The 26,997-nt window shown below is 37.5% G+C and overlaps 1 protein-coding gene across 2 annotated transcripts in view; it reads right to left on the reverse strand.

The window, feature by feature from the left end:
• Positions 1-26,079, reverse strand: part of CTNNA3 (catenin alpha 3) — a 582,319-nt gene extending 556,240 nt beyond the window's left edge. For both annotated transcript variants that reach the window (XM_076339356.1, XM_076339357.1), the window contains exons 1-4: positions 25,980-26,079; positions 20,719-20,825; positions 12,241-12,433; positions 875-1,041 (exon numbers count right to left, since the gene is read on the reverse strand). In XM_076339356.1, coding sequence (XP_076195471.1) covers positions 875-1,041; positions 12,241-12,433; positions 20,719-20,825; positions 25,980-26,004 — 492 coding nt within the window. In that variant the 5' untranslated portion in view covers positions 26,005-26,079. The remainder of the gene's footprint in view (positions 1-874; positions 1,042-12,240; positions 12,434-20,718; positions 20,826-25,979) is intronic.
• Between the last annotated feature and the right edge of the window lie 918 nt (positions 26,080-26,997).

Raw genomic sequence — 26,997 nt, forward strand, 5'->3', positions numbered from 1 at the left:
TCACATGGGACACTATGGTTGACATTAAAGGAACTCCAGTTTATGTAGACAGGAAAGCATTTTGATGTTGAGCAACAGAAGTGTGGACATTTTGCCTAATTCAGCAATAGTGGCACAACCACTGGTTAGTTTTATATGGGAAGAGAAGAATGAGGCTGTCCCTTCTGTATAAAGACAGCCAAGTGGAAAGAAAGATGACCCAAAACATAGCACTATTGTGATACGCACTTCCGAAACACATTATTCCCTTGAATGAAAACATGAAGTGGCTTTCAGAGAATATTTTCTACTGCACAATTTTTAAAGCTTTGCAAACATTAGGACTTTCTAGTCTTCTGTCTGCAGTGTACGAATATATAGCTGAAGCTGGGGAATTGCCAGAGGCCTCTCTCACACATCTCCTCCCTCTCTGTTTAGCTGATCTCTCTCACAGACCAACTTGAATACAGAGATAGACTCTTACCTACTCTGTTCTTTCCCTCTGTAAATATCCACATAAAATTCCACCTTTAAGATTCTCTACAAATAAATTATTTCCTACTACTGCCACAAATATCAAGAAGGTTTCATGCATAAAAAGCTATACAATTCAAGTAAGAAAATAGGAAATAAGAAATAAAAAGGAAGTTAAAATATAATTGTACGGGTAACCATCTTCTTCCCCAGATCAAATATGTTGAGTTAGAAGTAGAAGACTTTTTTTTGGTACATTCTACAAATCTCATCTAGAATCTACACTTTTACCAATTGCCAAGGTGTTTTGTGCATGAGATCTGCAATTTCCAAGTACAAAAAGAATTTTCAAGGCAGAAAGAACCATCAGCAGACACTTCTCTGGCTAAAGGGAGTCTTAGTTAAGTCAAATTCTACTCACCACAGTTAAATGTTCCAGTAAGTATGCCACATCAACCATGTCCGCCAGAATTAGAAGCCTTGTGACAGATGTAAGCAGAGATCGTGCTGCTTGGACAACAGCCTGCCTCTTAGGTAGATAGCAGGGATCACTGGTAAATGCCTCTGCTGATACCTTTAAGGCTTGACCTGCAAAATGAAGACATAAATTCCCTTAGGCTATATTGCAACACCCAGGAAAAAAAAAAGTTAAAACTCGAGCAGTTATTTGGCAAGTCACAAGTATTGCCAATAAATTTGGCACCTCTTTGTTGCCCAAATGCCTTGATATGAAGGTCAACTATTACAGATCATGCAGGATGTTCCAGATTTTGAAAGATGTTCCCTTTCTGTTCTTCTGAATCATTTAATTCTGAAATAATTCCCTTGGCAATCACACCATTACTCTTAGCTGTACACAACGAGGCCAGGGGCTCTATGTTAAACTTTTCTAGTCATTGCTTTTTATATTACTGTCTGCTTTGCTGTCCTTGCTATTAAATAATTCCTGGTCACAGAAGGGAATCAAATACTGTTCTTCTCATTATAAATGTAAGTTCATGGAATGAAAATCTCATACACTCGAACATCTGACTGACATAAAATATGTGAAATCTATGCGATGGAGCTAGTAACTGTGCCAGTAGACAACAATATACTGCTCTCCAACATGAAGTTTTGCAAATGAAATTTAACAATAAGAGCAACAATGTCAAACACACAAGTTTACTTTCAGCAGTCTGTTACCTAGACTTACTCCGAGAAAAAAAATGCCATTAAACTCATTTCTAAAAGCATTTCAAAGTCTATCTGAGGAGCTTTGCTAGTGATGGCACAACCTTGAGAGAACTCACTCTACACAGATCAGCACTGGAAAACTCTTGTCACACAAGCACAAACTGCTAAAATAAACATTTGACCCATTAAACTCTCTATATCAGCTCAGAAACCAAAGATGGATCAAAAGTCACAAAAATGAATAGTTTTGGCTGTTCTAAAACTAGGAAACATCATTAGTAAGTGTAGCTATTAAAAGACTAAATATTCATGTAGTTGTTGACAACTGCCTTAAGCATGTCCTGGATTTTGGATGTAACAGTAAAGAAAAAAACGGCATTCGAAAATTTTGATATTGCTCCAGAGTTATAATCTTTTAGTATGCAATATTCTTTCTACTTATATCTAAATTACCTAAGTCTTGGTATAAGAATGGGGTACATTTCTCCAAGCAGTCATTTGTATCACAGATGTTTTCTACATAGAGAGTGCAGGAACATGTAATTTTTGTTTAATTTTGTTCTACAAATTCTGACCAAAAGTAAGGAGAAAATGTTGCCTTCTGAAATAAAATTCACAGTACCCTTAGCACTGTATAGCTTCACTCAAAGGCAAGAAGTCTGGACAGGCTTTATGCAGGAACTCTATTGGCGTGTCTACTTCAGAGTATCTGGTAGTAAAGTCAAAGCTAAAAGTCATGCAAAGAGTTTTGCTACCTGAACCAAGTATGTGTTTTTATAAGCTTTAGAGTCCTCAAATCAAAAAATAGGCAACAAGATTTGTACAAAATACATACAATCAGTAATTAATGCATATTCATAGAAATACATACAAACATAAGGGATTTCCTGTAATTACATAGATACAGACTTTTATGTGCTCCCTCAATCAAAACTGAGTGAGAACTATTCAAATGCACTAGAGTTTGCCAGAGTGGTTCTATACGTGACTTCATTTATCAAGATTCAGAGAAAAAACAAGTTTTACTGCTCTTACTAGAAACTGCATTTGAAAAAATATTGAGCAAAGGTTACAGAAATAAACCTACCAATTAGTACAGAGCCCCCATATCAGCCCCTGAGGTAGTACTGGCCTGATTCTCAGAACACTGAATACTTCCAACATGCTGAAACTCATCAGTTTTCCAGGAACACCCATCTTGAATAGTGCTCTCTGGTTTTCTCTTGGATTTGTTAAAGTCTTTGTGCAAATCATGTATCTTAAGTACATGCTTAGCAAACTCCATAAATAAATAAAAATCACACTAATTTGAGATCTGTTTCTAGCACCTGCTACATCACAAAACAGTGAAAGTAAAAAAATATCAGTTTCTTGTGCTCGGGACAGCAAAATAGAACGTTTCTCTAGTAGTTGGTGGGATAATGCACCATAGCTGAGCACATCACAACAAATAAAACTATAGGAAATAAAAATCAAATATTAATCAGAACCACTGATTTTTAAGGTGTTTTTTATTTCCCCATCTGCAATGGACAGAAACACCTCTCCAGTTGAGTACTGTTTTCAGTACTGGAAGAAGTTTCAAAGCACTGATTTGAGCCCAGTAATCCTGGATGGCGGGACAGGGAGTAAATGGAGAGAGAAAATCCTACTTACATGCATACATATCTTTAGATGTATTTTTGAAGGTGACTACTACAAACATTAATAAATTAATAGCAATCTGGGAAGTTTTAATAGGAATTTAAGATACTAACTCTGGAAATTCATTGTGTCTTAATAAGGACATGGGAAATACAGTGCATACACACTATCATAAAACTAAAATCCTTGCCCTTTCATTTCTCTTATGACTTCAAATATATAGAAAACTTTCCAAATTTCTGAGAACAAGCAATGTCAATGAATAACCTGATAAACTGTCTCCATTTTATTTTCATAGTATTTAATTACCATCTGTCTGTCCTGCCAATTATTGGTTTTGAGTATCTTAAATTTGACGAGTTACCTTTCAGGCTGTATAAGTACAAGTTAACATCACATGTTTTTTATGTATTTGGAATGTGTACACTGTAGTATTAATTCAGACCATCATAACTGTCAGATTCTTACGAACATTTGCACAAAACCAGGAAGCTGACACATACAATGTCTTAATAAGACAAGAAAGCATGAAACAATGGAAATCTTTTCTGCAACTAAGATGTATGAGAGTAGAGCTGTCCACCTTGGTCCCTCAGGATTCATTTTAACAAATACTGACTAAAGCATCAGGGAGACGCTGTTTCCCAAGACAATAAAGTTAACATCTAATCACTGTTTGACTGGCCACCTGGTAACTTTTGAACTTTCTGACCAAATTCAATAAAATTTTTACACAGGGGAAGATATTCAAAGTTAGCTAACTACTTTTCCATGAAAATAGGAAATGAAGAAAGAGACCAAGTTAAAGTTCTCACTGATGGCAAGCTGGGGCTGGCAGTGAAAGTTCAGCTACCACTAAGCTTCAAAAAATCTACAGAAGTGTTGAGATGCAAATTTGAAGGAAGACAGGCTCTCTTTGTTCCACTATTTATGGACTGACTCATTTTTTTTTAGACATACAGAACATGTGAAGTGTTTATAAGGAGGGAAAGAAAACAGCACGCAGTGTTCTACTACCTGTTATTTATTAGCATTTACTTACAAGATAAGCAAACAGACCAGATTCACTACTATTTTTGCAGTGTCTTGTGCCACCCAAGCAAAGGCAAAGCAGCTATTAACTTATTTTAACTCAGCACTTTAAGCCAGATTTGCAAATAGGTTTGTAGTCCAAGATAAATGTGGTCTGTCAACTTCACATGCTTCCCAGGATAAAAGAAGTAGCAAGTCAACATGGTGACCTTTGGGGAACTTAAAACTTCTTAGGCACAGAATCAGCTGCAGTTCAGAAGAACTTCTGTTGAAAACTAGTTAAGTCTGGAGAAGCTGAGAAGAGAATTAATGAAGGGAAGGCAATAAGAAAAGAAAACAGAACTGGTTACTTTGAGAGGAAAATTGAGGGGGGGGGGGGACAGACATGACACAGAGAATCAACCAACCAGAGGAAGACTATGTGGAATCCTCAGTCCTGTGGTTCACCTCTCTGTGATCCAAGGCCTAGTTTGGTGTAGTACAACTCTGTGACCTTAGCTGAGAAAATTTTTGGTAAGGTGCAAGAAAGTATGTTAGCTAACATCACACAAGATAAGTAAAAACACAGACAGAAGTGGAGTTGTAGAGATAGTAGTAATTAGCAATCAAAGAGGAAAAAATACTGACATGAAAAGTTATAAACCTTAAGCAAAAAGACCCAGGAACTTCCAAGATAACAACTGCAAAACTGAGCCACAGTTCCAAAGGAGCAACAGAAGCCAACATTTTCCCACATGACTGACACCTGTCTGGCAAACTGTCTGGACAGCATTACTGAGGGTAATAAATACATTAACACTTTGTTCAGTCAGTCATTAGCCTTAGCTATCTATTGTATGTGTTAACCACTAACCAACTACTTTTTATTTTTTAAGTTCTGTGTATCCTGCTAGTAGAGTCTCTTTGTGCACAGCAAAAGTTGTCCAAACAAAACTGACCAGGAAAGCAGAGCTACAGATTAGAAAGGAACTGGTTGGTTAGGAAAGAGTGAAAGTACTCAGTTGTGAGAAGCCCAGACAGGAGTGAATGGTGAGCCTATGAGTTAGTAACTGAATGGATCAGGGGAGAAGAGATATAGCTTAGCTGAGGATAGGAGACAGTGCTATTACCAGGAATATTTAATAAAAGTTGGGAACAAAAAAGATAATCTTCTGACAGCACAGTGGCTCCTCAGAAACCTCTAATGTAATGCTTCCCCCATCCATAAACACAAGGCTGAACTGTATGTTCACAGGCCCCACATGTGATTATTTGCCCAGGTCTCTGCTATTGTGTTTTCCAGAAGAGAATGGCCATATGGATTTGGGTGTCCTTCAAGCACCTCAGACACTTCAAAACCTCAAATAATCCTAAAATCTGAAAATAGTACCATTTCAACACTAATATCTTCTGGGTACTTGAGCCACAAAGATGAGTAAGGGACTACAGCACCTCTCATATGAGGAAAGGCCAAGAGAGCTGGGACTGTTCAGGCTAGAAAAGAGAAAGCTCAGAGGGATCTTATCAGTATTTATAAACACCTGATGGGAGGGTGCAAAGAAGACGGAGCCAGACTCTTTTTAGTGGTGCCCAGTGACAGGCCCAGAGGCAACGGGCACAAACTGACACACAGGACGTTCAGTCTAAACATCAGAAAACATTTTTTCTCACTGTGAGTGACTTAGCAGTGGCACAGGCTGACCAAGAAGGTTGTGGAGTCTCCATCCTTGGAAATACTCAAAAACTGACTGGACATGGTCCTGGGCAGACTGGTGGACCTGCCTGAGCTGGGGGATTGGACCAGATGACCTCCAGAGGTCCCTTCCAATCTCAACCATTCTGTGATTCTGTGAGTGAGTGTGTGAGCAAAGACAAGCCAGAAGGGTCTGAAATATGACCAACCCCTTAGAAATGAGTTGGACATAAGCTGGGATGGACAGATGAACAAGTATAAAATCATGACCCTAAAATAAAGCTATGAGATGCAGCCTAGGCAGATAGGAGCTATGAGTACAAGCAGCAGAAAATGACAGCTCCAGCAACAACATGATGTTAGAACTTTCTTAAAATGCAGTAGACGGAATGAGAGTTCAATGCAATTTCATCCATTTTATTGTAATTCCCATCAAGTGGATATTCTTCTATAATTACATTTGTTACAAACAATGAAACATGAAAGACTGCCCTTTTGGTGGCACAAATAGGGAAGCAGAAAGATGGGAGTATTCATAGTATTTCAATTATTTTAGACATTCAAATGAGAAGCAATTCAAAGAACCAAAGTCAGGATATATCATAACAACATAATTATTGGAAGGCAGATACTTCCAAGACTCTATTCAGCACACACAGATAGATGACTCCCAAAGTAAATGGTGTTACTACCATTAGCTGATCAGCTACTGACTGCTACTGTCAAATGACTGCTACTTATGCATGTGCTTACAAAAATCTATGCTCAGGCACAAGGAAAGGTAAAAACAGTTCAGCCACAGGTAATTTTTAAAAAAGTTAGAGGATCCATGTACTTCATCCAGCACCAAAAATATCCAAAAACTTACATGAAAATTACTTTAAAAACAAGTCAACTGTAAGCCTGTTGGCAAATTTGCTGTTCGCAAATAGCTGACAAAAGTTACACACTTCGGCTGGGCTGCTAGCCGATGGCAGGCAATCTGTCTGTACAGATACTTGCAGTAATACCACTAACTGCAGTCAGCGAGCACCCCTCAGAGACAGTGTTCAAGATCACAGTCAGGCAACAGCTAAATGTTCTCTATTGTTTTAGGCAAGACCATCAGAATTAAGCTTTCTTATTTCTTTGAATAGATTTTCTTTCTCCTACTAAATCCTATCTAAGCATCACATTTCTCTCTCTTCTATTTGTTTTTACATCTGGCTTTCTCTGCTTGTTTTTTATTTTTAACTGCAGCAGTGTGAAATCCACATGGAATGCAGTGAATTTTATGCCATTGTTGTGTCCTCCCATAAGGAGATATTGTTGCCAAGAAAGTCCTGTCACCCACTCCTGTGAACTGCACCCTTAGAGGCTGGTGGATTTACAGTTCCAGAGAAACACAGTTGTCAAAGGGAGCCCATTGACTAAGGGAGGGAGGGAGGTACCAGAGTCAATAAAAAGAGAGGATTTCCATTGTCCTAGTCTCAAACTTGAGAGAAAAAAATCAACGGTTTATACCAATAATAGAAAACTTATAAACTCTGATTTACACTAGTATTTGCAACCTTAAGTTCTGCAGGCATGAACACATAAGCAGAATCAGTACCAGAGAAGTTTGGGAGTCAATGTCACATCAGAGCACAAAACAACCTACCCTTTCTAAAAACAAGAGATTAAACAACACTAGTCACTAGGATAATCACCTGTTCTGCTCCCACTAATACCATCTCCATCTGCTACAGCAAATAAAGGATTCTGCTTCAGCCAGCCAGCTGGAAGTGACACCTTATCACTGTCAGGGCAAAGCAGATTGATACCTCCTGCATGTTCCTCATATTCAACACCATGATAACTCAGATTCTCACAATAGCTTTCTGTAGATGTTACAGGACATTTTTCTCCTGCCACACAGTCTCTTACCCCACTCAGATACCACTGTATTCTGTTGCATTGCAATTATTTCACTGCTGCCTACCAGGAAGTTCCACTTCCACATCTCTTACAGTTCTTCCTAATGTGTAATCAGAGCCACCACACACCCGCTTTGTGCCTTACACCCATCTCTTCATTCCCCCTTTCCCACTCAGGGACACCTGATCCAGTGACGGTGATGTCAGAAGCTTTTCTACAAGGGATCTGTTCTTGGTTTGATGAAAAGGGTGTACAGCACAGATTATTTTAAGCCACTTGGATATCTAAATTCTGTCTCCCAGAATAAAAGTCCTTTAGACGCAGAGCATACACATGTACCCCTTAATGCAGAATGAGAAAGCTAAGCTCATTTTTAAGATTTGGGGGGGGGGACAAATAAGAACATAGTATAATACAAGAGATCACTATCCCCTTCCCTTAGTAAATACCCTTACAGTACACTCCCCATTTCTTGCCAGTGAATGGTAGTTTCACCCATGCCATCAAAGTCTTGCCTCCCCTGTTTAATGTCAAAAGACATTAAATATGGACATTCAGAATATCAATTTTTTTTTTATTTCCTTTTAAAGAGTAACTGAAGGCTCAAAATGTATCTTCAGTAAGTAACTTGCTTTCAATTCACTATTATGTGTGATGAAAGGCTTATCTAGGAACACACTTGAGCATGATAACAGCTAAACACATGAAACACTGACACTGCAATAGATAGAAACAACACAGACAACAACTGTTGTGTTTCTGACCATATATAGTTTGGTATTTATAGCTATTGCTTACTGACATTTTAGCTATGCCTGTACAACTGTTTGAAAACTATACGCAATCATACCTTGACGTAAATGCGAAAAGTCATTATCCTAAGTATAACAGTAGACTTTAATGCAAATTCCTAAGGTAATGTTTCCCCACATAAACTACGTCACTGTTTTAAAATTATTATACATCACTTGTCTTAAAATTGATTAAAGATCTGAATCAGGACATTAATTATAGTTTGATGTTTAGTGTCAGAAGTGTTCATGGTTGAACACTGCTTCTTATTCCTTTGTATACGGGTCAGTTATTTCACCATTAATTCACAGCATGTTATGAGTCAGAAGGCAATTTTTTTAAATGCTGTATACATGAAATCTGGCAGTGAGAATTTTTCAAAATACTTCTATTTGGGTTTATTACACTATTTTAGAATAAAAAGGTGTACATGAATGCCCTTTAACAAAGCTTCACCAAACCAGATCAACAGGAAAACACGGCAGTTCTTCAATTACTAGGCTAGTGGATTTCTGAGTGATGCATATAGTCCACCACCCACAGGCCTGCCTGGTCACTCATTTAGTAGAGTTCCAGAAGAAGGTGAATCAAGATGTGGACAGCGATAGGCCTTAAAAAGTACTTTCTTGAGAGAAAACTCAAAAGAAAAATGCAGAGGACCTCTGTATTAAAATGATCAGCTCCAAGACTATAAACCTTCAGTAAAACTTCACAGATGTTAAAGGATACAGAAACTAGATTTATCCAGGGAATGTGCCTGCCATCCATTATAGCAACACTTTCTTTCAAATGTCACTAACAGAACTCAACTGAATTTGAGAAACCAAAATCTCATCTACTGACAGTGTTTGTCAAGACCGAACTGTAGTCAGCGAAGCCATACCCATGCCCCCATTCCTGAAGACATTAGATGAGTCACTAATGCATCACATGAATTAAATACAACACATCTTCTATTTATCTTATCTCCACTGTTCCCTTTTACCCTACAAATTTACCCCTATGTTCCCCAAAACATTATGATGAACATGATTATCAGCAGCAGCTTGAAAAAAGTCTATCACTCCTCTACAAGGAACCCCTATTAATGAGATCCAAAAGTAACAAAGCAGCATTTTCACAGTGGCAACTGACATTCAAAAGAAATAAGTGTTTAATTCTCATGTCACGGTCTTCAACTCAACAAGCTCAGTGAGTGACATAAGCTAAAATGAGAGAAGAGGTGAGAGAGTATTTATTCTTTCCAGATGCTGGTGTGCAACTCTGGGACTGACAGTTTGGTTCTCATCTGAGTGAAATCATCTAGAGCATTGTTTCAAAATTCCACTATACAGTAAATACAAGCTGCAGCCACATGCAAAAATTCGTAATTTATTTAAGAGCATACTAATAAAAATACCTGCCAGTCACCACAGAAAAATATGCCCACAGAAAATTAAATACTATATGCTATGACATGCATGGCATGCAAGCACAGTTTACCAGAATTTATGGCCCACATCCTTTCAAAGAACTTGAAGTAAATAAATGAGACATTTAACAGCAGCAGAATGTGACTTGAATAACAGGCAATAAAGTTACATATGATGTGGCATACTGCAAATTAAAAATAATACATAGCTTCAAGGACTAAAAATATCTGCAAAATTAACAAACTGCTATTTATTTTACAATTGTTCACCAACTTCTTAAAATTAACTTGTGCAGTTTGGCAAATCCTTGGAGGAAGATCGGCTGTGAACACTCAATTTGTCATTGCATAACAATAGGTGATAACATGGACTTACCTTTCTTTTAAAATGTATGAGGTGTATATAATCTACTTTATGTATTATTTATTTTTGTAGTTATCTCTGGTCTTGGCTGAGAATCAATAAATAAATTGAAAATGTGAATTATTTTTATATTCTCTATGTATAAAAATCAATATAGAACTATATAATTTATTCTTGTCTTGTGTTATCGGCCTGGAATGGATGGGCTAACATTTTTAAGAGTACTCCAAAATGAATGATTTTTTTTAAAGCCTCAGCCGATCAGTGTGACAGATAACAATGATATTTGCTGGTCATAATGCTTTTAATCACAAAGGACCTTAAGGTATCTCAGACACCATATGCATATATCAAACTCTAAAACGCAGCCATCTCTGGATCCAGAGGAAGCCAATAGCTAGTAATCACTACCCTGAACAACAGCAGAGACTCAGAAACTGTCCCAGCTGCACATGGAGGAAAACAAAATTGAAAAAAAACAACAAAAAAATCCTGATTAAGTTGCAGCTTTAGTAAGAGCAGGGTGATATAAAGACCTGATGTAAATGGCTAACACACAGTCCTTCAGGCACAAGTTGTCACATGGCGTAAGAACATACAGCACACTGCTCAGCAGTGAAAAGGCAACTGAAGCCCACTTTGCCCCTTGATAAAACCAAGCCTGGTTGCTAGCTCATTCGATAACATGGCCTGACAATAACTTTATGGTAGAGACCGTTGTTATTTGCTTGTCTGCTCCCACTTGTTTGGGAAGGCTTTCATCAGCCTCTCTTAATCTGATTCCAGGCAACCCTTGGGAACCATTTGTTTACAAAATTCACGAGCATGGATGAAAGGACATAATTCTCAAATGGCTAAGCACTAAAAGCATTACTCTTCTGTCCCCTTTTTCCTCTGAAACCTTCTCCTGAATCAATTTTCAAGGATGATTTCTGCAGGAACACATTTTGGATGTCTGTCATCCGGCTTACTACTATTTGAGCCTGGCCTTCATATTCACCCAATAGGCCCCAATTACCCATGGGCAGAGTAAAAATCAACAAAGCAACAAACAGGCAGCTTTCCAGCCACTCTTCCCCAAGCCTGTAGCGTTGCATGGGGTTGTTGAGGCCGAAGTGCAGGACCCGGCACTTGGCCTTGTTGAATCTCACCTGAAAAAAGTGGCTAATACAGTGTTCTCAGCAGACCATAAAACCTAGTCCTATTCTGGGAGTCTGGTTGGAAATAAGGAGATAGGTCATGCAGAAATAGAATATGGCAAAACTCACCAAAGATGAGCTGCTCTATCATGAGGGGGTGACTCTTACAGTAGGTTAAAGAATCCATTTGCCTCCTGCTGAAATCTCAAAACATACCTCCAAACGGGACTATTATACCTTCCCAAATTAAGTCCTTACTACTGCACAAAAAAGGGAAGATTTCTGTTTTAAATTTTTAACTAAAATGCCTTAATCCCAGATTCAGGTAAATAGTTCTTTTCAAGAAGAGCATTAAAGCATGCATTAACTTAAACTTGTGCTTAACAGCCACTAAAATTAACAAGGGGCATCCTGTCTTCATTGAAAAAAAATAATCCACCAAAACTTCCACTGACACAAGTGTTTTTCCACAATGGGGCCCAGCTTGCACACTTTATCTCCTTATAAGTGGTATCTGAGAACATACAATTGGACAACTCAAAGTTCAGATATTTTCACATCAAAACATATTTCTCATGGATATCCTAGCTTCATTTTAATACCAGTGTTACATGGTTAAACTAATTCCTTGTGGTGCCTAAATTATTTGTCATACACTTACTCTCTTTCCGGACATCAGCAAGTGCTGCATGAAATTCCTCTTCAAACACAATTGCTTCCTTGGCAATTTTTTCCCCCTTGTCCAACAGATTCCAAGTGGCTTCTTCCACAGAAGCTAGCAAGACACGAGCTCTTTTGGAACGGCCCTTTTTCTTACTAGAAGGATTCTGTGGACAGTTCACTAGTGTTGTAACCTACATTTAAAAGAAACAAAAAAGACAATAGTGGTGTAAGTTCTATAATAAGTGAATTTATATTGTTCTCAAATTAAAAAAAAAAAAAAAATAATAATAATAATAATATAGTTGAGAATAAGCAATGAGATTCCCTCTGCTTTAGAGAGAAACAGGCAACCTCAGCGTACATACTGAGAAAGGACAAAACTATTGAATCAAATTTGACAGGTAATTTTACTTAATTTGCCTCATCTTTGCATTCTTCTTTCTGTATGATCAAAGCAAAGTCAATAGAAATCTCACTGTCATATTAACCCTGATGCAAACTCCTGACACGCCTTATTTATTTTAAAATTTCCTCATGATAAAAAAAAAATTACTAATGCTATGTAAGGAGGCTTCAGCCAAGGCAGGAATTATAATCAGTGCTGAATCTTCCCATACTTCCAGCTTAAATCTCCCAAGCTATCTGGTAGGTTTACTGCAGCTTTGTCCAAATTACGTTTTTTAACAATGCACTTCAACATCCATAAAGAACTTATATTTATATAGCATCCCACTCCACATTCCTCATCATCTGAGCACAGCCTCCACACTCCAGCAGAATGTTTCTAAGAGACTATTCTCTAAGGCATTGCTTGAGCTGTCACACTAAGGCAAGACTCCTAAAAGATTTTAAAAAAGAAAAGTGTTATATAGATATTTTAAAACATACTTTATTTTCATTAAGTTCACTGATGTTTTTTAATCCTCTTCCTATTCTGTTCTCTGTGCCAGAACACGGACAATATAATATTAAGTACAGATCTAGTCTTGGGGCTCAATGAACACATTTTATATGTATATAATTGCTTCATTTTATTAAATGGTATTCCAATCATCAACAATATTGTATAAGCAAAGCAAAAGCTGTGTATGAATTTCTCAGTCCAGCAGGCAAACTTAGCTAATGGCTGCGGCACAGCTTGTGGTTTGATCTGGTCTGTGGAAAAGGGCTCCATTCACATGTATATAACGAGAAGTGTGCTAGCTGTGCCCTAGCTCACATTTAGATCTTGTTCATGAATTCATGCACTTTCATGCTTTTCATGAAACATCCCCTGGGAAGCATTTCTATAAAAACATCTTTGAAAGAAAAAAGCCCTGACCCCTACATCATTCATGTGGAATTTTGGGGGAAAAAGGAAGACCAGCCACTTGACATCAACTGCTTGGGCATGTCACAAGGGAGACGGCAACATAAATAACTCTGGCTCAGATCATTAAAGAGGGCTGGGGTATCTTTCTGACTGTGGCTCAAAGAAAGTAAATGAAATTATCCATTGCACATAAACCAGCCAGCTGGTAGAATCATAGAATCATAGAATCATTAAGGTTGGAAAAGACCTCTAAGATCATCGAGTCCAACCATCGACCCAACACCACCATGCCCACTAAACCATGTCCCTAAGCAACTCATCTACACGTCTTTTAAATACCTCCAGGGATGGGGACTCAACCACTTCCCTGGGCAGCCTCTTCCAATGTTTAACCACTCTTTCAGGAAAGAAATTTTTCCTCATTTCCAATCTAAACCTCCCCTGGTGCAACTTGAGGCCATTTCCTCTCGTCCCAGCACTAGTTGCTTGGGAAAAGAGACCGACACCCACCTCGCTACAACCTCCTTTCAGGTAGGTGTAGAGAGCGATGAGGTCTCCCCTCAGCCTCCTTTTCTCCAGGCTAAACAACCCCAGATCCCTCAGCCACTCCTCATAAGACTTGTTCTCCAGACCTTTCACCAGCTTTGTTGCCCTTCTCTGGACACGCTCCAGCACCTCAATGTCCTTCTTGTAGTGAGGGGCCCAAAAATGAACACAGTATTCGAGGTGCGGCCTCACCAGTGCCAAGTACAGGGGCACGATCACTTCCCTACTCCTGCTGGCCACACTATTTCTGATACAGGCCAGGATGCCATTGGCCTTCTTGGCCACCTGGGCACACTGCCGGCTCATGTTCAGCCAGCTGTCGACCAACACCCCCAGGTCCTTTTCCACCAGGCAGCTTTCCAGCCACTCTTCCCCAAGCCTGTAGCGCTGCATGGGGTTGTTGTGGCCAAAGTGCAGGACCCGGCACTTGGCCTTGTTGAACCTCATACAGTTGGCCTTGGCCCATCGATCCAGCCTGTCCAGGTCCCTCTGCAGAGCCTTCCTACCCTCAAGCAGATCAACACTCCCGCCCAACTTGGTGTCGTCTGCAAACTTGCTGAGGGTGCACTCAATCCCCTCATCCAGATCATTGATAAAGAATGCACATTGATAGAGAATGCACTGGGAATAAGGATCTTAATATATTTTATTTTTACAAACCTTATAACATTATTTCTAGAGCATTTAATGCAGTTTCAATGATCATATTTTTAAGAACGAGTTAACGAGATTATAGGCTGATACTTCCAACAAGAAAGGCATAAAACATTGTAAAAAAATTAGAAGCTGCCCCAAAAACCTATCAAGTAAAAGATATTTTTATATGTCTTAACTATTTAATCACCATTCCCAGAAAATAATATAGTCTATTTCTCAGACTTTTACTGTAGTCTCCTTTTTATGTAAAATACTATTCTACGTACTGTTCATTCATGTTTTGGAGGAGGAGGAAAGGAAACAAAACAAATGGAAAAATATGAAAAAATAATCATTCCTCCAAGTGAAAACTCTTGAATGTAGGACCCTTCATCTTCAGCATCACTGTCGGGAAATATCAGAGGCAGCTTCTGATCTCAAATACAAGTTAAAAGTTGATAGGTAGTTCTTGGCTCATGGAGATTAAGGAATACAGAAAAACTACTCTGAAGTCTCTAACACAGAATCCCAATGCTGAATGCAAAAAGTTTATGCAGATCCTGCACAGAAATAATTGAACTACACAGTAGCTAATACAGCGTGCCCTTTTGACCCATTGTCAACACAGCTTGTACTGTAGTGGCAGAATACACAGTCAAAATAATATCATTATAAGAAAAAAAGAAAAATATATCCCCATTAATCCTGCTCATGCCTGGTTGCCTTTCCCAGTTATTAACACCTTTTTATTCCGATATACAGCATATCTCCCAGCATTCAATGGAAATCATTGTCAAGAGGTTATTTTGTATCTCTGGGAGGAGCAACAGGGTTGTGCTAGAGGCACAAGGGTTTTTTAAGTGAGATTTTCAAGCCCATATGTCATCACAGCTGCAAAGCTGAATCACGTTGTTGTTGTCTGTTATTGCCATTATTTATTAGGCTGAAGGGTGGGATTTTTTGCCACAGTTATCCCAAATACTGAATTCCTAAGGAACTGTGCAGCAGTTCTTCCAATGCTGTATTCAGTTCCTGCCAGCCTTTACAGACAATCTTTTAATATGGCAGTAGTTAAGGAAACAATGTCTCGGTACCTTGAGTATCAGAAGATTTGGTTCACCTTTTATATTAATATAAAAGTATTTTAAAGCATCAATCATAAAACATTCTTTTTTGTCTAAAATGTAGTTCAGTATAACTGCAATCCCTAGACATTTGAAAAAACAAGACATTAAATCAGTGATCTAATGACAACAGCAGAACCTCTGCTCACTGTTTCAAATCCGAGTCAGATGTTTGAGGATAACAAAGTATTGCCCATACAAATAAATACTGGTTAATCACTTTCAGTGTGCATAAAGTAAACTCACCATACATAGAACTAAAACCAACGGTGTATGTTTTCTGTGTGAGCAATCTTTTGTCGGTGTGGACGACAGGTGAGAATAAATGCCTTTCAACTTGCCTATTTTTCATCAGTGATGCAAGGGACTCAAAAATACATGGATGTTTCTACGTATTCTGTAAAACTTACCTATCTCTTGCAGCCATAAACTTTCCTTAGCTCGTATGTATGTATAAAATATAAATAGATGGAAGATGAGGTTTGGCAAGGAAAAGCTCTTACAAATATTTGTTATGTATACTTACACACACATATATATTAAGTGTGTGTGTATACACAAATATATAGAGAGAGCTTTAGATACAACATCCAAATAACTGCCAAATTTACAGCTTATAAGACTTGCAAAGACTGCAGACCAAAGGCAGTTATGAAGTGTTTCCTGCATGAATTAATGAAGCTATATGAATTTCATCAAGTCATATCTTTCAAAACTTTTACTTGTACGTAAATTCAAAAGGAAAAAAGTCTTATAATAGTTTGCTACAGAAGCAAATTTATACCTAGCCATAACTGCAATCATTACACAGTATAGCAAAGAGATTAAACAGACTTCAGTCTCTGAGGATGAGATAAAACAAGAGGATATTTTCCATTACATTAATTGTTATATTTTGTGAGTAGATCTAGCACAAGCATAACAAATATTAGACATCAGCTATGCAAATGAAAATGCTTTATGATCTACTGATTGCTTCACGCTAATTGCTCCATGACAGAGAGCATCTCTAATAAAAGCCCAGAATTAAGGGAAGATTGTTTATCTGAACATGTACCCAATTTACATCAAGGCAGCTGTCAGCTGAATGATGTCAATTTTGACAACTATCATTTTTAAAGTGCCAGATGCATTGATAGAGAATTTTACCTAAAAGCCTTCCTTTCAAAACTAATGTCCTCAAAGCACCTGGAATAAAATAAAATAAAGGCCACAGACAGAGAGAATCCCTTCTGGTGAGGGGGCAATTGGACAGGATTAAAGAAACTTTTTGCAATACATAGAAAACAGAGTGCAGCTAGTGGTACATCCCCATGAGAGTACAGTTTATAATGTTGGACACAGAATTACACTAATGCAGTTATGCCACTTCCAACATATGAGTTTCTATCTCTGCAGAGCCCTGCACAGCGCTATTTGAACTTACCACCCTGGGTCAGGCCACTGTTTGGGATGCCAAGAGGGAAATGCAGTGAGACTGCTGCCCCTGCAATCCCCCAAACATTGTAATTTAGGGGCATTGTTTTATTCCAAGGATGGAGAAGTTGCCAAGTCAGAGAGGGTTTTATACAAAATAACGTATCATACTGTTTTCACAGTTTCAAAGTGATCACCACTGCCAATTGCAGATTGCAGGGAAGAGAGCAAATCTAGCAAAGTAATTTGCAAAGTTACTTCCACATCAGCTGGTTTTGCCTTCATTTTCTCCCATATTGATGCTGTTAACCTAATGATTGCTCTAACACTTAGCATAACTGGCTAGGACAGAATTCAGAGAAGCTCAAACACTTCCACTGCCTCTTTCCTACCAGAGCATTACAAGACTATTAAATAAGTACATTCTACTTATTAGATAAGTAAATAAGTAAATCCCAAAATAAAGTTAAACTGTGTTCAAAGCAGCAGCTGCTAAGTGAATCAGGCCAGAGCATAATATTATTCATTTTTATCTGTGACTGGTCTGATTCTCTTTCTAATCATAGATCAGTTTTCCTTTATTGCCTTTCCAGTATCTCAATCATCCTTCATTGAGTATTAGTTTTAATCCCTGCTTTTGCATTTTCAACATTTTTTCTGTCTCCTTCCCACTCAAAATACAAGTTTCCCTTCCACAGTTCTGTTATGAAACAAAGCATTAAGATTGAGAGGGGGAAAAGACAGCCAAAATCATATTCTCTTTGAACTAAAGCATTTCCATTTTTAACAGACTCAAGTTTTTTAAAGATGCTTGAGAAGAGCTTTAAAAAAATAATAATAATAATAATTAGATGGTTTCTTTGTGTTGTTCTGGAACCGTATTTCTTTGTTTTGTCAGGTTTCTTTGATCCTACAAAACTCAGGCCAAAATTTACATTTCTTCATCTCCTCTAAAAATACCCACAGCGTTGTAGCTGCCTGAGCACAGTCTGACCTACCGGTATACGAGAGAAGGTTTTAAAATGCAGTCTATCAAGACATCTATTCCTACTACTCTGAAACTAATTTTATAATCCATCCACATATGATGCTCCAGCTTAATGACTTCCCACAAACCACTGAACTGTTAACTGAGGTTTTATATACCATCAATCACACCCAGGCAACAATAAATAAATAAAGGAAGACAAAATGAGTAAGAGGCAGCTCGGTTAATAACAGCTGGAAATGAAGTAATGATAAAAAGAAAAGGTTATGTTCTGAAGAAAAGAATCTTCCAGAAGGGACAAATGAGTAAAGGAGGAAAAGAAGATCAAGTCAAAAATAAGAGAAGAAATTTCAAAGATGATAATGAAAAATGAATAAAAGAAACTGGATGAGTTAGGGAGAGGCAAAAGTTTCAAATGGGGAAAATACAACTTTATTTGTTAACGAGAAACTTATTTCAATGAATTAACTGATTTTTAAAAGCAACTTTTCCTAGAACTGTTATAAAACATGATCAGCACCTCTTTGCTTTTCTTAGCTTTTAGAGCACATACAGCACTTCTGGAATAAATAAAGGACTTTTCCAACGTGAAAGTCCAAAAAAACATAAGAACCATCATACCAAACATACTCATCATTTTATTGTCCTCATCTTTCACCTCTGTATTCTTCTTCCCTCCAATCATTATGTGCTGCCTCTTTAATTATAATCTGACTGTTCCCCTGTATCTGGTCACGACCCTTTGGCAAGCCCAGGGAAACAGCATGCAAAGGACTGGCTCCCAGGACAAAGAAGGAAAGATGTCATCAGAGCAGTGTGTGTGAAAAGAAGTGCATTCCTGGAATAACAAAATTTACCATGTACCTAAGTGGCTGAGTGCAGTCAAAAGAAGCCCGTGAGTCATACGAGAAAAAATATTTTTTCCTTTAATATCTGTCCAAAAACAATAATAATTGTTTCAGTCTTAATTAAAACAATTTTATTTATCTCTTTTTTAAAAACAGAAAAGTTGCAAATTGAAAAAATGGAAATAATAGAAAACTTGATAGATATTAAAAAAAGGTAAGGACATAAGCTGTACACCCCCAATTCTTACATGTATATAAACAGAATAACAGCCAGAGTACAGTATTTAACCTGGCTTTGCTCTATTTACCAACGGTCATCCTTCCAGTATCAGTTTTGCTTGTTGATTGTTAACATAACCTATTTAACAAAAAGTTATTGTCTCGTAAGAGGCATTACTCAAAGAGCTTGGAAAGATCTTAATCAACCAACCACTGAAACTACTTCATAGCCATTATACCTGACCATCTTCACAACCTGAAAAACAGCAAAGTATTCTTTGTACATTAGCAAGGGAAAGAAAATTCTGAATGAAGTCACACCCTTCTGTACCTACACAAACTACAGCCAGAGCAGTGACTGCCATGTAAACATACCTTCAGGCACCAGGAAAAGAATACTAAATAAGCAGTGTACAGCTGTGACAAGTAGTTTGATCTACATCATCTTGGCAAGGCTGAAGGACAGTGATAAGCTGGCATCCTTGTGCTATGTGTAATTGACTAATTAAATGCAGGCACCCCAACATCTTTGTTCTAAGTACGATAAAGAGAAAAATCAAAATAGCTTGAGTTTCAAAATAGAAGATGTCCTTTCTGTTCTTTACCCTGTAACATATTGCTACAGAGGTCTTTTAACACGTTCTTAGTTATACAAATTATTTGCAAAATGAGGTCAGGTCTTCAAGTAGGTCCTTTCCATCGTATTAAAAAAGACATTTCTAATCCATGCTAAATATAGAGATAATGAGAGAATCTTTAACACACTAAGCACTGCATAATTAACCAGTGAATACTTGAAATAGAACTGGAATACATAGTAAAATTGCTCCTCCTAAAAAGAAAGTTTTATCAACAAACCTGAAAAGCATTTTTGTAAATCCCTCAGTCCAAGTTTTCTTTAGTTGGAAGGAAAACTACTAAAATAGGTTTATACAATATGCAACAATTGCACTGTTCTTAGGGCATGTCTTCTAAAATGCAACAGAATGCAATTATTTTCAAAATTCAGATAAAGAAACTCACCTACAGATTTCAAGGCTTTTCTTTTCCACTCTGTCCACTACTTACAATATGAAACTTTTCATGCGTTGGAAATCCATTTGCAGTGTATTCTACATTTAAACATCCACTAGTACAAGAGACTAGCTAGAACATGCAACATTTGCTATGATATACTGTGTGGCATTTGCGAAAATGGAAGTGACTAAACGAACAACCAAATCTGGAATAAGACAGATCCCCCTGGATAGTTTCTGAGCCAGAGTAAACTACAACTACAGAAGAGCTGTGGGTATGCCTTTCATAATAATGTCCTTAGCCAAAGTTCTTCAGCCTTATTCCCTTCCCTCTATGGTTGTCCAATTTTTTTTCTGCAATACTAAAATACCTGAATTATCAATGGTTCCAATAATTTCTCCACTGTAAACGTCTGGATCTGCAGATCTCGAGGATCAATTTTCAGTTTAATGCTTGGCGCTTTTGTTGACATTTCACCTAGGTACAAAGCAAAAAAAATTACAATAAGCAATTATTAGCCACAACCACAAGTCTCATTGCCCTCTGTCAGAGACCAGAGACTGCCTATGGGAGTACAGACTTGGTTCCATAACAGGCTTAGGATTTCAAGAGATAAAATTAATTTTTCTGATTCCTCGTTTCTAAATTGTGAAAAAAATATGCAGATACTTGCATAAACTGTAAAATAATAGATTTAAAGTACATATAATTCCTTGTCTTCTCTTCCAGATTTCTAAATTGACCATATATTAAAAAATACACAAGGATAATTGCATTAGAAGACCTTTGAATATAAGTTCTCTAGTAGTCAATAAAAAGGAGCTTTAAAGCAAAAATTATACATTACATTATTGAATTTATCACAAAACAAAAACATTAATGCTATGTGCACAATTCCTGTATCTTATTCCATGTGCCAAATAATAAACATTTTAAGAACAAAAATATATACAGCAGCCCTTAAAAGTCCTGGCAATTAATAGCAGGAGAAAGTGAAACATTTAGTTATTTTACACCCTGTAATAACAAATATTTTCTAAGTGTCAAGACAGATTAAGTCAAGAAAGCCTATTACTGAAGTCAATAAGATGGAAGTAAAGCTAAGCAAGGTCTTTAAAGTGAATAAATCATTCATTAGGAGCTTGATCCAAAGTCCACTGATGTTAATTTAAGGGTTTTCACTGAGTTCACTGGGCCGTGGTTCAGGCCTTTAGCTGCAGTGAAATGTGTGTGTGCCAACAAAGAATTATAACTGTGTTTTAGTAGGAATGCAACTGATTATTGTCCCAAAATAAAAGACATTTTAAATTTTCCAGTAACTTAGCTTCCCATAAAACATAGCTCAGCAAAGCCTTTTTAGCCAGTACAGACTTCAAACACACAAATAACGGATATCTGTCCTTTTTAAGCAGGACTTATTAAAACCATTGCTGCTGTATAATAAAGTAATAAGGTACTACAATTGTGCAGACTAAAGAGATATATTGTCACCTTCCGGTGAACCTAGCATTGATTTAATATAACACAGTAGGTTTAGGGTTTCTATAGCAAGTTGTGTAACAATGGATCCAAATTGTTTATCACAGAATAGTTATCCACATTTCACTTGCAAGCAAAGATAATATGAATGATAATTAAAGAATTAAGGTTAAAGGTAATTTAGGGTTTTGCCATTCTTAGTAAAGGTTATACAAGTGCCAAGTTTATTCTTTTATTACAAGCTATACTAGTTGCAGCCCTAAGTTCCCACAGATTCAGCTGCATACAGTCAGGTGATAGCATATGTAAAGAACAGATTTTTCAGTTTTAATTCCCAGTCAAAAAGATAAAGAGAACAAAAACCTGAGATCAGACTGACCAGAATTACACTTTTCCTTCCATGGAAATTAATAATAGAAAGAGAACCCTAGAAATGTCAATGCAAACTATTTGGCCATATTTTACACATTTAACTTTTAGATACTTGTAACAAACCCCAAGGAAATAAAATTTGAGACTCCCAAAATCGCCAGTGTCAGTGATTCTCCTTCTGTCCAATGAATCTGTAGGTAGGATACTCCCACAGTTTTGAAATACTCCAGTTTAATTTATCCCTCTGTTTGAAGGAACTGAACCCCCTCATCGTTCACTGCTTCAGAAACAAGTGGTGGCTCCTAGTCAGAAAAAGCACTGCAGCCCTTCTGCTAGCTTAAATTGTTATGTATCCTCCCTCATGTGAAGTTGTAGCTATGCAAGTGTACGGACCACACCTCTTACTCACAAAGCCTCATTGCAGCTGTTACAAAGTGCTTTGAGATGGATGACTCAGTATCTTCTGCTGGTTCTGTTCTACTCAATGTAAAATACTTATTTACTCACTGAGCTCAGAACAAAACAGGCTGAAAACAGAGCATAGCTGTAGAGGCTGGTGGTTAGGGCATGCTCCCAGAAAGCAAAATACTTTGTTTCCAAACGTTGCTTAACTAATGTTTTCAGAATTTCAGACCAAGGAGAACCACAAGAGACAGAAGACATCAAAAGTCAACAAACTCAAAATATCTACAAGCATGTTCAACATAATAAATGTCCTACTGAATCAGATCAACAGTCCAGTATGTTTGTTGTGGTCAGGTTATCAATTCTTGATAATACGCTGTATATGCAACAAAGCAAGAAATAAGGCAGGCTCTTTCCATCTGCTGTTTAGTGGAGGAATCACCAAGAGACAAATTCACAGTCACCCAGAGGGCTTCATACAACTACAACTTAGGTCATCATGAAGGTGCAACACCTCCTAGTTTCTTTATATTGTGCACATAACATCGTTGGTAAGCTGAGCTCTGCAACACAAGCTTATTCTTACAGCTCAGGCCAAAAGCATGCCCACTCTGTACTCACACAAGCAGCACTTTTTTTTACTTTTTATTTTATCTATAGCAATTCTTACTGTTAATACCCATTGGTTCTTTATGTATGGAAAATAAAAACAAAAGTGAAAGCAATTTCTCAACCATATAATTATTTGGAAATACGCTAAATATATAATGATGTAAGTAAAGTCTGTAAGCCTCAAGAGTGAGAGGTCTAGTACAAAATGCAATCTCAAAGGGCCAACACCTATTAACTGCATCATTTTATTGAACAATGAATATTTAGAAAGGTTCTGTGTCTGCGAAGTAGATTAAAATTCAAGCTTTCTTATAGCTACAGCTATACAGTTATTTCCAGCAACATTTGCTACACTAGCGAGGGAGCTATCAGTAACCTGGAAGCCAGGTTCCCACCGATGTTAAGACCTCCACACAATCTCTTGAATTAAAGATATCAAATGCTAATGGGAGATCCTTTTTAACCCGTTAAAGTAAGCTTTCCTACAGTTCTAATAACTTGCTCTGAAAGCCACAAATGTCTGTCATTCACATCCCTGCTCTTCTCAGTTAGCTTCAATTCCGAACTGCATTGCAATTTAATAGCTTCTTAAACTGCCTCTCCCATAACAAAACAGTAGTGCATGCACCTTTGGTTGACTCTGCAGTGTTGGCAAATAGTCTGTCATGTCTGTGCCTACCTGTCAGCATGTTGGTGCAGCCCATGAACATACAGCAGAGAAGCATCCACGCTGCTGAAAAGCTGTTTCTGCTGTGTCCACCCCTGAATCAAAAAGCCTTTTAATTCAACAAGATACTCTCCTCCAGCTTCACTGGGATTGTATCAAACCACATCATTTCACACTCTTGAAAAGACAAACTTTTTTTTACCATCTGCAATTCACTGGTTCTCTAAATCTTTGGCCAACACTTCAATGAATCTGCCTTTTATTCACATTAAAAAAATATATATATCTTTATGATATTGCTGGTTCACAACCCTTATCTTTGACATTTTCATAAGCCTCCCAGTATACAGGTACTTCTTGAAATCCATCACAACAGTTGCAAATAGATGTTATCGATTGTGCTGTGAATTTTTTTCTGGTCAAGACATACATCAGTTGCAAGGGAACAGGTAAGAACTGGATGGAGATAGCACTTCATACTTCTACTGAGATTTGAAGAAATCACTAGATGATTTTCAGGTTATTTTTTCTGCAGATACACTCACGCTTTAACTTCGCAGTGGCTTCCCCTCAATTCCTTGATAGAAGGGTGTTAGCAACTGCTTTACTCAAAATTCAGAAAAAAAACCTTTGCTGCTTGCAGCAAGAGCTGCTCTCCATTCCTGCAGCACAACCTCCTATACTACAGGTCGTGTACAATGATCAAATCTTTTCTAAAATTTGGCAGATAAAAACGTAGTTGTAATTATAGTCACTTCCTCTTACTAGAGATCACTGTGCTCCAGAATCCTACCACTGAGCAGTCTCAAACTTGGGAAGTGTTACAAATACAATTCCATTTTTGCAGATCAGAAAAATGTGAATCCATGTGCTGTGACTTTCCCTTTTCTGGGTTTTTTAGTTGTTTTGGCATTTTTTTGGTTTTTTAACCTTAGCATATTGTCTAACATAAGCATTTTTATTCTCTGCTTGAGCCCTGGCTCAACTGGCTTTTGAACTCCACAACAGCTTTTTAGTCTTGGGTCAGGCCCTTAACTTATCATTAACTGAAAGTCAGTTGCAAAAGTTATTGTTTCTGAAAATTTCAATTATATTCTAAGGTATAAATAACCTACTTAAGGGCTCACTTGCTGATTCTAGTCTTTTTTTTTTTTTTTTAAAGTAAAATTCTAATGCTTCCTGAAACTTCCTTAAAGCAGCCCAAATATGAAAACAAGCTTGCAAGCCAATGCAGTGAAAACTACAAAATCTTAAATTATTTTGATACCGTGACTACTTATTTTTCACTTACCAGGCTCTCTTTACTCTTATTTACCATATTAGCTAATCAGTATTTAATTAGAATTTTTTTTTTTTTTTAATCAAGGCAAGGGCAGTAGGTGATAGAAAGAAAAATATGCAGCCAGTAAAGATCATTCTGGGGTTTTCTCTAATATTTCCACTTAGAAAGTGAACTTCTGTCCTTCCAGATCACATTCATTAGGACGACAAATTTTGGTGGTTGGCTCAGGAAAAAATGAGAATCACAGTCCATCTTCTATTTTTTTAAAATGCGTATGTCTACTCCAGTATAATATGCCCTCTAATTACAGTAGGGATCTTGATTGCGAGATATTTTGGTAAAAGGCTGCTATAACCTCACACTCGGTTATATTAACCTTTACAGTAGGCAATTTCAGCACTGCAGACCAGCAGCTCTTACAACACTTAAGTATGTTAAGCATGTGTCACAAGACACAGTTGTGTCTCAGAACAGTCAGAAAAGCAACCACCTGCACACTCCTACCAAGTGCTCCAAACTTTAAGATAATGAGAATTTTGTCTTTTCAGCAGACATGTCCAAACTGAAACTGCTGAGTCCTTTGGTGTAAGAAAAAAAAAGACACCGGAAAAACAAAGTCTGTATCCATCTGCAACACAATGTGAACATAATACCTGCAGCTTTTAAACAATCTATAAGTACACTGTATACAGACATAGATAAACTAATTAGTGTCAGAAAGCAGAGCCAAAGATATTCTGCACAAATTAGAAAATGTTAACTTTAGGATCCATTTCCTGCTAGATCGTTAGAAAGCCAATAGCACATCACTCACCTATCCTAGAATATATATGGTCCATATTCAGCACTAAAGCAACTGTCTATGTAATTTCCTTGTGTTAGGAACTTCAGTGCAACTGCTATGGCTCACTATTTGGCTTCTAAGGCATCTGCAAGGGACTGCCTGACAAGCTCTCCAGTGTATTTCAGGATGACTGACAGGACACAGTGGCTGCTGGAGGGGTGGCAGGGGGATGGGCATCCTTAAAGCTATATACTAGAGCACAAATATGTCAAAAAAATTTGAAGTTAAAAAGCTGTTGAACAATTAGATTACATGAAACATGTCATTACTGATACTTCTGGTGCTTATTCTCGTAATTTTCAGCACAGCTACTGTTTTCCCATACATTCTGATTGTATGCCAACTTCTGTCTCGAGGCAATGACTCAGTCTCAGACTTTTGAGCTGGACAGCAAAAGGATTCATAAGGCTCTCACCCAGTAACTTGGCACCAAATTTGTTTTCTTTGGTTTGGGGTTTTTTTTTCTGTTGTATGTTACTCTACACTGACATACAATATATTATTCTATCCATTTCATAAAATGCACAGGCCTATTGCCTTCTGAAAAACAGGGAAGACCAGAAGAAAATATTAAAGCAAAGTAGTCTGGATTCGTATTTTTAAACAAGATACACATGGACAGGACAGCTGAGGACTTCCAAGACGTGAAACATTGCTGAGGATATGTAATTGAATATGTTTTATTATTTGTTCTTAGTTTCAGTATTTATTATACAGCTTCATCAACTGGTGCCAACACCACTCTGGGAATAAAATTTGTTAGTCCTTTTGCTACAGAGTCAGTACAGCAAGTGCAAATCAGGTTTTACAGAAGCCACAAAAACAGTCGCTGCGTTTTTCTTTAATCCTCTAGCTGATACATGAAATAAGATATTCAGAATGCTAAAAAGTACTAGTTCTGTTTGCAATACAACAGCATGGACTTTCTTTGCTTGAAGATCTGCTCTACTTCGTGGGCCGGACCATGCCCTGGAATGGAGCAATACCT

This window comes from Aptenodytes patagonicus, chromosome 5 (assembly GCF_965638725.1).
Source record: "Aptenodytes patagonicus chromosome 5, bAptPat1.pri.cur, whole genome shotgun sequence".
Classification (NCBI taxonomy): Eukaryota; Metazoa; Chordata; class Aves; order Sphenisciformes; family Spheniscidae; genus Aptenodytes; species Aptenodytes patagonicus.